The sequence below is a fragment of the Molossus molossus genome, unplaced genomic scaffold (genome assembly GCF_014108415.1).
Source record: "Molossus molossus isolate mMolMol1 unplaced genomic scaffold, mMolMol1.p scaffold_m16_p_13, whole genome shotgun sequence".
In the NCBI taxonomy this organism is placed as follows: domain Eukaryota; kingdom Metazoa; phylum Chordata; class Mammalia; order Chiroptera; family Molossidae; genus Molossus; species Molossus molossus.
The window spans coordinates 49,239,700-49,256,589 of NW_023425348.1; the positions used below are offsets into that span (position 1 = coordinate 49,239,700).

Sequence of the window (16,890 nt, forward strand, 5' to 3'; positions counted from 1 at the left end):
GGGTATCTGAGTCGCACAGGCTTCTCTGGTGCCCTAGCACCCCACAGGTCCCACAGGCAGCTGAATAGCACAGTACCTTTGGAGACCCCACTCTATGCTTATCTTGCAGGCAGCTGGGTCGCCCAGGCCTCTTTGGTGCCCCTGCACCCTGCAGTTCCCATTGGCAGCTGGATAGCACCAGTCCCTTTCGGGCTCTGGCTTCCCACTGCTATTGTGGGCTGCTGGGTAGCACAGGCCTCTGTGGAGCCCCAGGCCCTGCCACTGGTGACTGGGGAGGGCTGCTGCCCCATGGGGCTCAACTCCTGCTCAGCCTTTGCTGTAGTTTTTGGGGATGGGTCTCAGTTGCTGGTCTGTGCTTCTGTTGCCTGGGGATGGATTCTGCTCCCGAGCCTCTGATGCTGGGGGTATATATGGACTCTAATCAGGCTACTACTGTGGGGGATGGTGCTGGGCTCCTGGCCATTTGCACCTTCTGCAACTGGCACCTTGGCAGCTCTACAACTGTGCACTGGTTTGTGTTGACACAGGGTGTCCACTGGTCTGATTGTGCCAGGTACACTGGTGGGCTCAGTTTGCTGGGCCCTAGCCTCTCCCACAGCCTCCTCCCAGGGAAGACCCTGGATCTTCCAAAATGGTGGGACCTTCCTGTGGCACAGGTAGAAGCACCCTGGAGAGCTGCTTACTGCGGTAGCTGACTACTCCCATCCACAGCACAGGAACATTCTGCTCCTCGTCTTTGCCCTGCACAAGTTTGGTTATCCACCTTCATGTTCACTCACACTCTCTCACACACTAATTCACTCTCACACATTCACCCTCCCTCTGGACCTTCTCGCCGCCATCTTTTCCATCATTTTCTTTATTTCTTGAGTAAATTGGTCTGCACTGCTTTTTACAACATGATCTCTACTAAATATCATTTTCAAAAAACCCACGACTGCCATTTTCACCTATATATTGTCAGCATAACTCATAAGCTGAATTTTAGCTTCATAGACTGTCCAGGCTGAATGTCCTGCCTGAGAAGCCATTTTATTTTATGTCTATAAGGAAGATTACAAAGATAGATAAGACAAGGACTCTCTCAAAAGGTTAATAAAATATCTTACATGAGTACATTAGAGGAAAGTTTTAGTGAGCTTATACCAATGATCTGATTAAACTGGTGATGGAGAAAAAATAAGGGAAAGGCATCAGGATATAAATTCAGAAATAGCTATAAATTCCTCCACTATAGCTTCAGAAAACATACATCTGAGATAGATCATGGGAAATATATGATAGCACACATGAGTAAATGTATGATTTCACTCATGAGCTTCTTTTTTGTAGTTTTTCATTTATTTTGATTCTATCTAATTTCAGTTGTCCTGAATATCCGCACCTTTCTCACCCTGGAAGAACTTTATGATACTCTCTCGGATCTGTTTTGTCTTTACCCCATAGACAATGGGGTTCAGAGTTGGAGGAAGAAGAAGATAAAGATTAGCCACAATGATATGAAGAGAAGGCGGAATAGTGTGTCCTCCAAAGCGGTGGGTAAAAAAAGTGAAGAATGCTGGAACATAGGTGATGATAATGGCAGATATATGGGCAGTACAGGTGCTGAAGGCCTTCAGCTGAGCATCTGCTGATGAAAGGCTTACCACTGCCCGGAGGATCATGGTGTAAGACATAGATATACAGCAGATGTCAAACACTCCAATCAGGAGGGCAACCATCAGACCATAAATGACATTGACCTGGATGCTGGCACAGGATAACTTCACCACTGACATGTGATCACAATATGTATGGGAGATAATATTGCTTTGGCAGAAGGGCAAACGCTTGACCAAGAATGGAAAAGGAATCATTAGCAGCACACCTCTCAAGAAGACGGCAAGCCCAGCTCTGGCAATGATAGGGTTAGTGAGTATAGTAGCGTAACGCAATGGGTAACAAATGGCCACATAGCGGTCCAGAGCCATGAGCATGAGTACGCCAGATTCCACACCTGTGAACCCATGGACAAAGAACATCTGAACCAAGCAAGCATTGAAGTTAACTTCCTTGAGATTAAACCAGAAGATGCAGAGTGTATTGGGTAAAGTGGTGGTGCAGGTAAAGAGGTCAATGAGAGAAAGCATGGCCAGAAAGAAATACATCGGATGATGTAAGGACTCCTCATGATGGATGAAGTACACAAGGCCAAGGTTTCCCACAAGGGAGATGATATACATTATGCAGAATGGGATGGAGATCCATGCATGTACTCTTTCCAGACCAGGAATTCCATTAAGAATAAAAGATTTTGGAGGCACATATGAATTGTTGGAAGCCAGCATAACTAATTTTATGGATGAATGCTAGTTTTCCAGAAGTCTTTATTCTGAGGAGAAATTAAGAAAAAATTTAATTTAGATCATCCTAAAGAATGCAAACTTAAATTTGAAATAAAATTACATCTGTAATGGTACTAAAAATTTTGAATAATAGTGACTATGAAAATATACAATTTATGAAATAATGCTATATTACAGGCAATATTTTAGAAGTTTAATAAGCAGTCTAAATGTAATTTTAGGTCATAATTTCAAAGTTGTAATTGTTTTTATCATCAAATAAAAGAAGAAACTGAGGCACAGCCAAATCCAATAATGTTGAATGTCATAAAATTAAAATTAGGGACAAAAATAATATTTATATATGACTCTAACATTTAAGTAATGTCTTTACTCTGCGTCTTGGTTTGACAGAGTATATGGCTTAAGGAAGCAAGTTATAATTTCTTTTTTTTTTTTTTTATCCTCACCCGAGGACATTTTTCCATTATTGTTCAGGTAGACTGGGAGGGAGAGAGAGGAACAGAGAGAGAGAGAAACATCGATGTGACAGGGACACATCAATTGGTTGCCACCCACACAACCGACCAGGGCTGGGGACAAACTGCAACCGAGGTACGTGCCCTTAGCGGGAACCGAACCCGGGTCTCTCAGGACCGCAGGCCGACGCTCTAACCGCTGAGCCAAACCGGCCAGGGCGCAAGTTATAATTTCTTAAAATTTGTTTAGTACATATTGTGTGGCAATGTGTAATGAGGGTTCTATGGTTATTTATACCAAATTAGATCTTATTCAACTTTCAGCTCTTTTTATACCAATTTCTTTACTTTATTTTTGAAGGTTCAGTTGCTCACATATAATGTGAGGCTAATAATATCTACCTGAAAGAGTTCCAAAAATTAATCAGAAGTTGATTTTACTCTTAGGTATCTTGGTGAATTGGATATACTAACTTGAAATGCAAGTATAGATGCTTTATAGGTGTGAGATTCAAAAACACTGGCCAAGAAGTTCAATCTAACTTGATTGTCTTATGAAAGACAAAAAAATAAGAAATCTCCTTTCTCAAATACCCTGTAATCCTCCAAAGTCACGGAGACCATCTATTTTCTTTCCATGTCTTTTTGTCTTTACACAACTCAGTAGAAACATATTCTCTGGACTCCTTCTTTAGTCTCTCTCTCTTGGAAATATGTTCATGTCCATGACTTCAAGTGTAGCCAACAAAAAGATAATTTGCAAATAATTAAATTTATTAAGAAAGCTGTGTCACAATCGTTAAGTCATCCTAAATGCATACTCAATAGTTCCATTTTAAATGTCCATGGACAGTTTAAATTGACTATGTCTAAGACTAACCTCATCACTTCAACCTCTACCCCATCCCAAAATAGACTTAATTTCTGAGTTCTGCTTTTTGGATAACAGTGCCATTGTCTACCACTTGATCTACCAGCATATTTGTGGTCTTCTCAAGTATTCCTCTATCTCATCTTGGCTATAATTTTTACAGCACCAAGTGTCTTGGTTATTAATCTAGCCAGGTCACCTCAGCATGTCTAATATTTGTAGTCTTTCTTCCAACAAGAAAAAAAATCTTCTATTTTCAATCCAGAAATATTTCTAACATCAGTATTTATTTCTATCACCAGTATATTTTCTCTTAAAGACCACCTGGCTATATCCATCTACTTCGTTGCTTTGCCTCTTTTCAAATCAATTTTGTCCTATAGCATAATTTTGAAAAAGTTTTAATACACTGCTTAATAATCTCCAATGTTTTTCCATAAATTTGAGGTTAAGGATCAAATTTCTTGGCATGGCATTCAATAACATAAAATTAGGTTTATCTGAATTCTTTCCATTTTATTTCTTTTAATTCCCTAAGCATCCAAACATGTTCTGATTTGAATGATAAATTGTATCCTCACATTCCATGCTTAAATTTTGCTGAAACATTTTCCAATTCCAAAATACTACATATACTACAATACTATGTTGACTTTCCTCAGTTTCTTTCTCTTATTTGAAAATCACTCTGCCATATACTCATCTCCATAAGTCATCTTTGAACATTGAGGTACAATGTTATTTCCTATAAATAGCACTGTGTATTCCAGAGTTCAGAGTAAGCTACTGTCATTAAATTCCCTGCCCCGGGCACAGGATGTTTAATTTGCTTGCCCAAAGCTATTAATGATTCATTTAGAGTGAAAGTCAGGATTTTCCATCTCAGACTTCACATCTATTTAGCTAAATCCAAATCCTTTATAAAGGCTAATGAACAGTGAATCAATGATTTATTTATTTATTTGTTTTTGTGTGTTTTTGCCCTACCTCCTCCCCTGCCCCCTGGAAGAATATGAGGCTTTGTGTTTCTAACTTGAGTCCTCTACAGCTCCTTCTTCTTATAATTTCTCCTGGCCCAGTGTTTCAGCCATCTTCCAGCTAAAGAATAAGAAAGTTGTATGGGATGATTTATACTTTCTCTTTCAAAGGGGAGGGTAATTTGCTTATCAGACTTAACCTGGCCCTCCTCCACCTTCTGATTTTTGCCTGTGGTTCTGGGGAAGTAAAAAACGGAGACAGAATATAGGAAAGTATTGGAAGTACAAGAGTGACAAAAGCACAGAAAGATAAGTCCACCTCAAGGTCTTCTTTCAGTCTTACATTGAGCCTTTTTCAATAAAAGCAACAAAGCAACACTATACTACAAAAAGCATACCACATCAAGATATGCTACACTATGTCACCTCGTATCAGTCACAAGTGTTCTTTCCTCCTTGATGACAGTAGTTTCCGTTACCTGATCCACATGCCTTAGCCGCCAGGATCTCATGGAAAGTACAGTGATTGATGCTATCACTGCTGCTTCTGCTGTTTCTTCGTCCCACACTGGACAGGCATTGGACACAAAGTACGTGCAGTGCCCATTGTTGCCTCTGGCTGTTTAAAAGAGAAAACAGGCTCCTTTAGATGATCACTTAATCCCCGTGCCCAGAAAAATTGGAATGAATCAGGTACTACTTAATACCTAGAAGGCCAAGGAGGTTTGCTTTTTCACTTTCTTCTCACTTCCATGCCATGACTCTCTAGAGATGGCTTAGGACAGCTTATTTTTAGAGGAATTTAGGGGCTGGGATGCAGAATAAAGCTCTATTAATTATTTGAATAATCCTCTCCTTGATCCCATGGAGAGAAATGTCAAGAAAATGCTGGATCCAAGAGAGTTCTAGATTCTCTGAGACTGTGTCATTATTTTGTTGTTGTTGTAGTTGTTCTGAAATATTTTCCCTGAAATTTCCAACTTAATTTTTATTTCAGGACACCTAGTTTTATCACGGAGCCTGAATATTTCAACTGTATAAACTCTAACTACAGTTAAACAATTCCATTTGTTTATTTTTATTAAGTATATTACATATCTATTGTTTATATTAAGTATATATATTAGGGTAACATTGGTTAATAAGATAATAATGTTTCAAGTGTACAATTCTGTAACACACCTTCTGTACACTGCATTGTGTGCTCACCATCCAAAACCCAGTCCCACTCCATCACTATATATTTGAGCTCCTTTATCCTCTTCATCCTCTGTCCATCCCCCATTCCCTCTGGTAACCATCATACTGCTGTCTGTGTCTATGGATTTGTTTGGCTTATTCATTTGTTGCTTTCTGTTATGTGTCCTTTGATGGATGGTCAAAGAAGATGTGGAACATATATATAATGGAATACTACTCAACCACCAAAGGGATGAAATACTGCCATTTGCAATGACATAGACGACCCTTGAGACTATCATGCTAGCAAAATAAATCAGACAGTAAAGGACAAGAACCATTTGTTAATGTTTTCAAAATTCCACTAGTCCTTCACCATGCATCAGACAATGAACCTTTTGGCACTTAGCATAAGGACCGTTTTGCCTCTTCAGGCTTACTTGTACATAAATAGCCAACTTGCATGCCAACTCAAATAATTACTCATAGTCCAACACCAAAAAAATCAGCAATACGATCTGGTTGTCTATATTTACCTACTTGAATATATTTACCTACTTAAAAGGATTTACCACCCTAACTGGTTTGCCTCAGCATTTAGAGCATCGACACTTGGACTGAAGGTTCTCGGGTTTGATTCTGGTCAAGGGCATATACATGGATTGCAGGTTCAATCCCTGGCCCCGGTTAGGGCCATGTGGAGGCAACTAATCGATGAGTCTCTCTTACATCGATATTTCTCTCTCTGTCTCTTTCTTTCTCTCTCCTTCCCTTTCACTCTATCTAAATAATTATAAATGAATAAATAAATAAATAAAGTGATGTATTTATTACTTAAATTTATTTAGGGATTTAATTACATTTCTATAAATAGTATACCAGTTCAATATTATCATAGCCATTTTATCTAACCAAGATTCAGTATGCTTATTAGCTTGCAAAAAATACAAAATTTTGTGCTCTCTACACTAAAAACTGGTGAAACACATCCCCTTCTCTCTTAAGCCAAACCAGGTTTTCTACTTGTAAGTCCCTCTCTGTGACCCTCATATGTTCCCCTTCTTTCATAATGATGATGACCTGGGGATTTGTGCTAGAACAATTTGTATATTTATCATATCCCTTACTGACCTCTGAGCTGTGTTAGTTTATAGACCAAATATGCCACCTATTTTACCCCACGAATGAGGACAGAACCTGGATTTAAAAAGAAGTAAATTGGAATAAGACTGATTGATTTTAAGGTATGTTACTGAACTGAAGAAAGGAAAGGCGGTGGGGAATGGTGGACTAGTGACTTAGAGGTAAAGGGATGTACCTATTTATCTTTTCTTGATCTGAGGCATCATAAGAACTTTATTGTCTAATTCTGTATTACTGCCATTATACAACATAGTTGTAAAAATAAATGAATACAAAGAGAAGAATTGTCTATACTCTCAAGGCGATTTTGAGAGCCTCTAGCTCTTCCCTTCACCACACAAAAACGCACATCCCTTGCTGGCACTGTCTTGGCTTTGAATGTGGAATGAACATGTACTTTCTAATTTTTCCCAGACCAAGAAATCACCAACAGCATCCTCTGTACAACAGAGCCCCTGATCTCTGAGACGACACAAACAGAACAAGACTAGGCTTTGTCACACAATAAACCCAGGATCAAAACGTCTGAGAGGCATTATCTTACCCACATAGCTCCAGACAAGAAGAAATGCAAAAGGTGCTCATGCCAGGAAGAAGGCCCAGGAACGGCTATAATGGTGGCACCCTATTGTCACCTTATACACTTTAAATCAGAAGTGCTTTGTCTAGCTGACTTCCCACAGGAAATAGGCATAATCTCATATCATCAAGACTCCCACTGCTCTTGTGGGCTCTTGGGTCGCACAGGCCTCTGTGGAGCCCCAGGTCCTGCCGCTGGCGACTGAAGAGTGCTGCTGCCCCATGGGGCTCAACTGCTCAGCCTTTGATGTAGTTTTTGGGGATCAAGACTCACAAATTTGAATATAAAACTGGGCTTAATAGCCCCCAGGACCACAGAGCCCTAAGGAATAGCATGACACAAAGTTCATATAGGTATTTGGAGAAAAAAATAAAGCCCTCAACCATAGCTGGCCTCCAATTGAGGGCAGTCCAGAAGGTAATTCCCATGGCACAGATATAGCACCATTAGGATTAGAAGTTGAAAATTCTTATCTAATTTTTTTCATCTTTCATGAACTTTATTTAACACCTATTATACCAAACAGAATTTTAAACACTGACATATAAACATCCTAAGGTAAAGACAAAAGTGTTTATTTTATGAGAAACAAGATACATCATCACTTAAAAGTCTTTCGATATTAATGCACTTTCACTTTCATGCTTTAACAACGAATTCATGCCAATTAAAAAGTAGGCAAAATGCATATATGTGTTTTATTTTTACAAGTATTTAGTTATCTATTATTCTGAATTCTCAAATATTATACTCAATTTTAAAAGAGAAAAATGTAATAATAAAAACATTTTTACATAACAAACTTTTGACATAAGAAATACCTATTAGGATTCCGTGTGTCTCCATTTCCATGTGTACGTAATTTTTTTTTTAAATGGGAACATTGTAAAAGTGTAAACAACAAAAATAAAATCAAAAAAGAAAAAATAAGGATTGTAATTTACAATTTATTTTTTCACTAAATGCTTCTATTTATATACACACAAAGGAATGTTAATCAGTCATGAGAAAAAGGAAATCTTGTCACTTATAACATGGATAAACCTTGAGGACATTATGCTAAATGAGATAAGTCAGATAGAAGAAGAGAAATATTGTGTTATATCACTTATATGTGAAAAAAAATTTAAAGCCAAACTTATTAAACAGAGAGTAGAATGGTGGTTATCAGAGGCTGGGACTGGGGTACTCAGTATGTGTTGTTTAAGGGTACAAAGTTGGAACTATAGATAAGTCCTGGAGATCTAATGCACAGCATAATATAGACAACAGTGCTGTATTATAAACTTCAAAATTGCTGAGAAGTTAAATCTTAATTATTCTCACCACAAAAAAAGTATAATTATGTGACCTGATAGACATGTTAGATAATACTATGGTGGTAAACACACTGCAATATATAAATATATCAAATCAATACAGGTTTTACACCTTGAACTTATACAATGTTATATGTCAATTATATCTCATAAAAATAAATTTTTAAAAAGGACAAATTCTCAGTGATTTACACATTAATTCAGATGAGTTTATTCAAATCATTTTAATTGTTTATACCAGATAATCTCTGTCAAGAAAATGAAAATTAATTTTGGTTATGAGTATAGTAAGTATTTCTTTTGATAAGTAAGAAAACTGCTTTATTATCTTTCAGCATTAATATTTGCTGGTAGGTACCCTATTCAATTCTGTAAATGTGCATTCATATTTTTGATATTTTAATGTTTGTTCTCCCTGGAAAATTTTAATCTTTTTATTACCTTTGTGTTTTTCAATTTCAGTTAAGTTTCAGGTTTGAGTCATTTACAAACAATATTCTTGATAATTCTTTAAATACAAATTTTGTTATAGGAAATATTATTTTATAGTTTTTTGGATAAATTTTTTTTTTTTGCCTTAATAGTTTTCTCTTTTAATGTAAATCCCAAAAGTTAAATGTTTGCCTCCTGGAAAGAATTTCTATATCTCAAATTTAAAAATATTTTTTACATTGCCTTGTCTTTTATTTCTTTTTTGTGTTATTTTTGTAACTTGATTTTACTTTTCTTAGATATTTTGCCATCATTTATTTTTTTCTATTATAAAAGATGTTTTCTAATTGTCTGTTGCTTCTTTTTTACAGAAATCCTTTCTTTGTATAATGGATGAAATGCATTATCAGATACTTCTGAAAAATATTGGTGTTGAAAATATTTTCCTGCAAAGAATAGAAAGGATGATGACATGGGACCAATACGGAGGGAAATACAATCTTGATTTTGCTGTGAAGTAATATATATTCATACTCAATATTCATATTTAAGCTTGTATAAAATTGGTTCTCCTTCCTTCATATGTGTTTTTTATAGACCTTTATATCCTTATTTTTTTTTATAGATGAAGACTGAGTATATAAATTTAGGGGCTTTTTCACTGAAAAAAATATTCAAATATAACTATGAGTTGAAATGAAAAAGTACACCAGAACTGAGAAAATTATAGACTAAGGCTATCAGGACTCCTTTGTTTTCTCCCACCATCGTATAACTATTTTCTCTCAGAAATGCTGTTTTGAGTTCTACAACTAGTGGAAACTAATTAGCACTCTCTTTAGAATACTTCCTACAAAGATTATGTTTTAGGATTGTGGTTGAAACAGGAATGTTTTATCCAAAATGAAAATGGAGCATATAAGCCAGTACGTAAAAGCAGTTATATAGCAGGGTACATTGTGCCTTTTCAAAAATTAAGAGAATAACCCTATCTAACAACTCTCTTATGCCTCCTCCTCTCTCAGATATCATAATCTACACTCCTTCTTAGTAAGAAGAATACACTCCTAATTAAAAATATCTGCTGACCACAAAGCTACTGGAATTCTTCAAGAAACAAAGAAATATCCACGGATTAAGTCATATTTATGTCTATGTGATGATGCTCTTGACCATAAAGGAGAGATATAAAACCTATATTGAGACCACAAAGAGACAAGTGGAGGAGGAAACATTTCTATTCTGTGTGTGTGAGAGTGTGTGTGCCTTCATGTGTGTATTGTGTATGTGTGATATACTCTGAAGTTGGGGAGCTGGGAAATCTTGATTGTTACTACTTCTTTCTACTCTGGCCTTATAGGAGAAGTGAGTTCCCAATTCTGTGTTTATAATTAGAAAATGTAGACTTGGATATCAGATATATATGGACCCTAAAGACCCTTGCACAGACATTTGGAATTGTCTTAAGAATTATTACATCCCAAATATAGTCTAATACTCTGAAGGCATCATTTGTGATAGGTACAACACAGAATATATAGGCTTGAAACCATCTGAAATTTTATAATTAAATCCTTTAGTGAGCCAGACCTGTCTTCTACCTTTTTCAAAACTTAGCACAATGTCATGTACAAAATTGCTACTGAAAAATATATTTGAGAAAAATTAAATTATATCGGTATGCAAACAATTGAATTTTATATGTGTCTGTGTATTTAGTGCCCTTGATAGATTTATTTATAAATTTTAACAATTTTTGTTCAAATTATTTTCGTTTATCTAGATAGATACCATCTAATTGTGAATAAAGAGTATGTTGCTTTTCCCTTTTTTTTTTTTTTTGTATTTATTTTTCTTGCCTTATTGCATTGGGTAGGATATCCCTTCTTTGCAAAATATAAGGAGTAGTAACCACAGACATCTTTGTTTTTTTACTGAGGACTAGGTATAATAAAGCTTTCTGAGGGAGAGAAACTTTATTCCGAACAGTCATATGAAGACATGGATTTATGCTACAATGCAGAAACTCGACTGAATAATGACAAAATTATTATAAAATCAAAGGAGGTAATTTTTTTAGAATAAGGCATATTTGGTTAACTGCTTATAGCAACATACAATAATTTTAATAATGTGAATATGCCTTCTGGATAATAAAACTCACTGGGACTTTCAAATATACACCCATTAACACTTAGAAATGACTGTTTGGGATGTCCAGAAAAGTGTAATCCATTGCTAAGAAGATAATTTTGCATTAACATTAAATAATTCACAATTGTGAATAATATTTGCTATACATTTTTAAACTCATCTTTATTGTTGAATGTATTACAGATCTCTCCACTTTTTCCCCATTGACCCCCCTCCTTCCCAATCCTGTCCCCCTCCAGCCTTCTCCACACTATTGTCAGTGTCCATTGGTTATGCATATATGCATGAGAGGTCTTTGGTTTATCTTATCCCGCCCTGCCTCCCCCCTTTCCTTTGAGGTTCATCAGTCTAACAAAAAATGTGTACTTCTTAATTCCTTCATTTTTTTCACCCATCCCTCCAGCCCCTGTCCATCTGGCAAGCAACAAAAAGTTTCAGTATCTGTAAGTCTGTTTCTGTTCTGCTTGCTTGTTTTGTGTGTAGATTCAAATTGTTGATAGATATGTACTAATTGCCATTTTATTGTTCATATTTTTGTTCTTCTCCTTCAAGAAGACCCTTCAACATTTCATATAATACTGGTTTGGTGGTGATGAACTCCTTTAGCTTTTTCTTGTCTGAGAAACTCTTGATACATCCATCAATTCTAAATGATAGCTTTGCAGGATAGAGAAGTCTTGGCCGTAGGTCATTGCTTTTCATCACCTTCAATACCTCTTGCCACTCCTTTGTGGCCTGCAAAGTTTTTTTTGAGAAATCAGCTGACAGTCTTATGGGAAGTTCTTTGTAGGTAACAAACTGCTTTTCTCTTGCTGCTTTTAAGATTCTCTCTTTGTATTTAACCTTTGGCATTTTGATGATGATGTGTCTTGGTGTGGTCCTCTTAGATGCTTTTTTCCAGCTCTATGAGATATAACAGTGTGTCATTTTAAGGTGTACAGTATGATTATTTGATGTATATATTGCAAAATCTTTGCTACAATAAGGTTAGTTAATGAATCTTTCACCTCACATAATTACCACGTGGTTGTTGTTACTATGATGAGAGCACTATAGCTCTACTCTCATAACTATTTCAAGTATACAGTACAGTTTTACTAACTATAGACTCTATGCTGTACATTAGATCCCAGAACTTATTCGTGGTATAACTGCAAGTTTGTATCCTTTAACTGATATCTCCCAATTATTCCCATCCCCTAGTGATTGGCAACCATTAATCTTCTCTCTGGTTCTATGAGTTTGATGTTTTCAGATGCCACATATAAGTTAGGTCATGCAGTATTTGTCTTTCTCTGTCTGACTTGCTTCACTTAGCATAATGTCCTGAAAGTCCATCCATGCTGTCACAAATGGCAGGATTTTCTTCTTTTACAAGGGTAAATAATAATCCATTGTGTGTGTGTGTGTGTGTGTGTGTGTGTGTGTGTGACATTTTCTTTGTCCATTCATCCATCTATGGACATTTAAATTTTTTTCATACCTTGGACTATTGTGAACAATGTTGCAATGAACATGGAAGTGCAGATACCTCTCCTAGATAGTGATTTCATCTCCTTTGGTTATATGCCCAGAAGTGGAATTCTTGGATCATATGGTGGTTCTATTTGTAATTTTTGAGGAACATCCATACTGTTTTCTATAGTGACTGCACTAATTTACATTTCCACCAACAGCACACCAGGTTTCCTTTCTCCACATCCTCATATTTGTTATCTATTAACTTTTTATTCTGTTATATGCTTTGATCCTGACATTAAAAATTGATTGACTATATACATGTGGGTTTATTTCTAGATTCTCTTGTCTGTTTCATTTAATTATACTCTCATTCTTGTATCATCACCACATTCTCTTGATTACTAAATTAGTCTTTAAACATCAATCAATGGTGTTCTTGATATTAACAAAATAAAAGAGAAAAGCCAGATGATCATCTTTAGATGAATTATATTATTTAGAACTTAAAACACTGGAGATAGATAATATTGTTACAATCTTATAAAGATTCAAATTGCATGGTACCAATAGAACTCTGAAGATGATGACAAACAGCATAATTCATATGGCTGTTAAACAAAGTAAAAGGATTTGAATTCAGACTTATTCATTAGCCAAAGACTGTTATTCACAATGGCATTGCTCTGACTATTACACACCGGCTTTCTGCTTCCTGTTATGTTATAAATAATACTGAACCTTATTATCAGCCCTACAAGCCATGGCCCAGGAGTCTCACTCATATATTGGGGAACATTTGGCAGAGAACAGCAGAATCTCTCAGTAATATGACACATCTCAGGCAGTAATGTAAACCAAGCTTGACTCAGAAGGGCTTTCTCAAACAAAGCAATATTAACATAAATGTCTGATCCCTCCCTCATCCATTTATCTCATTTACCTAATACTAAACTTTTTTCACTTATATGATAAGAGAAACAAAGAACTTTCCAATTCCCTCTTATCAATTGGACCTCCTATCCATTTCTTCCCTTCTAAGCCTGCTTATAAACATAGACAAATAGTCTTTACTAGACATCTTGGCACATATTTGTGTACTTTCTTAGCTGATATTAAGAACTGTATGTAGATAAACAGACTTCATTTCATCTTTCACACTTATGTATTAATTGTATCATAGGAATTTATTATATAATATGTGCATAATATATTTGCTTAATATAGTTTTTAATTAGAAAAACAGACAAAAAGCAAAACATATTTTTATCAAGTATATATCATTCAAAGATTTTCTACGTTGAGAAATTTGGAGCATGTCTGCCATCTGCTAGTTTATTATTTGTGTCATTTAATTATTATTTTACCTAATGCTAGTAATATTGAAACTTGGCATATTTCAAAAGGAAGGCCTGCTTCTAGGCTTTTCATTTATTGTAACTGTCTACTTTGGAATGAAGCTGTATCTCCTGGATCTCCAAAATTTGAAGATTCACTATGGGTAGAAGCTTTGTTGTATAGAGCTGGTTTTGTTTTATTTTATGTGCTTTGCTGAATGGTTTTATTTATTGCGAAAGAAAATCTGAATCTGCTGGGTTTCTGCCCATTATAGGTGCCTGTTCTAGCATAAAGATGTACCATTTCACCAGATTTCTTCCTACCGTTTTCGCCTCCCAATATAGGCTGCACTCACTTCTACAAATCCAGGGGATGATATTAAATTATTGTCATGATGTTGTCCACTTCCTTCCTCCAAATCCCTTCACTATTGAAAAAATTTCAATCCAACCTTCTGTTTCCTTAGAATTGATCAAGATTGACTAAAAATATTTACAATTTTAAAGAAAGATGTATTTCACGTATCCATGCTTCTGACTCCATTTTGTTCATCAGTTTATTTTGTTCATTAGATTCCACATATTAATGAGATCATACAGTATGATGACTGCCTTGTTTCACCTAGTATAATACTCTCCAGGTCCACTCATGCTTAGCAAAGGGTAAGTGTTCCTTGTTTTTATAGCCACATAGTATTTCACTGTGTAAATGTACCACAGCTTTTTTATCCACTCATCTACTGATGGGCACTTGAATTGTTTCCAGATATGGATAAATGGAATAGACTGGCCAATGCCGGAGGGGTAAGAGGTGGGGGTGACTGAATAAAGAAGGTAAAGGGATTAGCTAAAGAACATACAAGCTTACTCCAGGGACACAAACAGTAGCTTGGTGAAAGCCAAGGGAAGGGGAAGAGAGAGTGGGTGGAGGTGGGCAAAGGGGCAGGGGGAGGGAGACACCTACAATAATATCAACATTAAATATTTTTAATGAAAAGAAGAAAGAAAAAAATCTATATTTCTACTGAGGTAGAGGCGAACAGAAATGGTAAACAATGCTTTTAATAGTGCAATGTTTCAAATCAACATACAATTCAACTTTATTACATAAACTATTTTTTAATAAATTTCTAGTACAGGTGATTCTGAAATTGTTTATTAAATATTTTTGAGAAAGCTTTGAGACCTATATATGCTATGTAGATAAAGATATGACAAAGGTTATAAAAATGGAATTGAAGTGTTCTGGAACGTGAGATATAATCCCAGGTTTATACTTCAATAGATATCAGACACAGTTGATATATTTATTCTGAAATAATGTTAAAATTTGAGTATAATTATTGAGGCTATTTTCTCCCCCACTCAAATATATTTTAAATGTAGATCTAATTTCAACAAAGTTAAATTTACCTCCTCTTCCATCAGAGACCTATGGAACATTTATCTGTAAAGTCCCAAACAAATATGAATTCCCCGTTTGCTTGGAAAATCCCCAGAGAAGTCACTAAGCATTGTTAAATAAGGCTCCTAACCAATATTGTGCAATTTTTCTGAGCAATATCATCATGAATGGAAATTTTGAAACATCTGGCATCAGGGTGAGTTTGGGTGACAGAATAAAAAAATATATATGATGCACAGAAAATGTGCAACTAAATAGGAAGATTTTGAGTCAGGGTGCCAAATAAAGAAAACTGGATTATGTCACTCTTTAGACTTCTGAAACCAAAGGGCCTGGCAAACTGCCTAAAAAGGGGAGAAGAAGAAGGGGAAAAATATTAAATGTAGTTTAGGCACTAGAGAAAGGAGCCTCCCTGATATTGATGTGACAAGGACAAAGGGATAGGGCAAGCACATTTCTGTGCAATAATAGAAACGCCTCTCTTCTCAATAGATAGAGGAGTCTTCTTTTGACAAAGACAATGACAATGAATTAGGGCAAGAATAAGGGCAAGAAATGGGAGGAATCCCAGTGACCATGCAGCCCAACTTCCTGACAACATTCATGACTCATCTGATGACAGTAATCTTGTTATCTTACTAGAAACTTCTATCTGCATGAATCAACAACATTCCTTGAAGCCAAATCTACTTTGCTATAACTTTTCCTATTCATCATATGTATGCTCTTAGCATGTGAAAAATAATAGAAAAGGCAAGTATTTGCATCTAATTTGTGAACTCTTCTCAAATGTGAATATTTCCAATATCATTTTTTTTAAATCTTTAAGATTTCAGACATCTTGTAACCATGTTTGCCTTCCTCTAATGCACTCTTATTTTTCCATATGCAAACTAATTTGTTAAGGTATAAGTAAGAAGACCAACAAAAAAGAAGGGTTTGAAATGTATTCATTCCTTATGCAACTTTTTTCTTGTACCAGTCACTATTTTAAGTGCAAGAGATACAGCAGTTAACAAAACAGACAGAAATCCCTGGAGAGATTTTAGGCAATACTAATTACAGTGGAGTAAGGAAAATTTGGAAAGGGAGATGTTATGCCAAGATTGGCAGGGGTCTGGGGTTGCAATTTTAAATTGAAGGTCAGAAAAAGCCTTACTTTGGGATTGACACTGAGTCAAGACTGGGAAACTGTTAAGGCATACACCATGGTGTCATCTGGGGAAGGACAA

At 35.9% G+C, this 16,890-nt stretch overlaps 1 protein-coding gene across 1 annotated transcript; it reads right to left on the minus strand.

Annotated features, from left to right (window-relative positions):
* Window positions 1–1,165: 1,165 nt before the first annotated feature.
* Window positions 1,166–2,358, minus strand: LOC118628380 (olfactory receptor 52N5). The gene has a single exon (XM_036259290.1). It carries the CDS (start codon window positions 2,325–2,327, stop codon window positions 1,362–1,364), a length of 966 nt encoding a protein of 321 aa, XP_036115183.1. The 5' UTR covers window positions 2,328–2,358; the 3' UTR covers window positions 1,166–1,361.
* Window positions 2,359–16,890: the final 14,532 nt, after the last annotated feature.

What these genes read in the sequence shown, in the direction of transcription:
- LOC118628380 (XM_036259290.1), bottom strand. Translation starts at nt 2,327, where the DNA reads ATGCTGGCTTCCAACAATTCATATGTGCCTCCAAAATCTTTTATTCTT.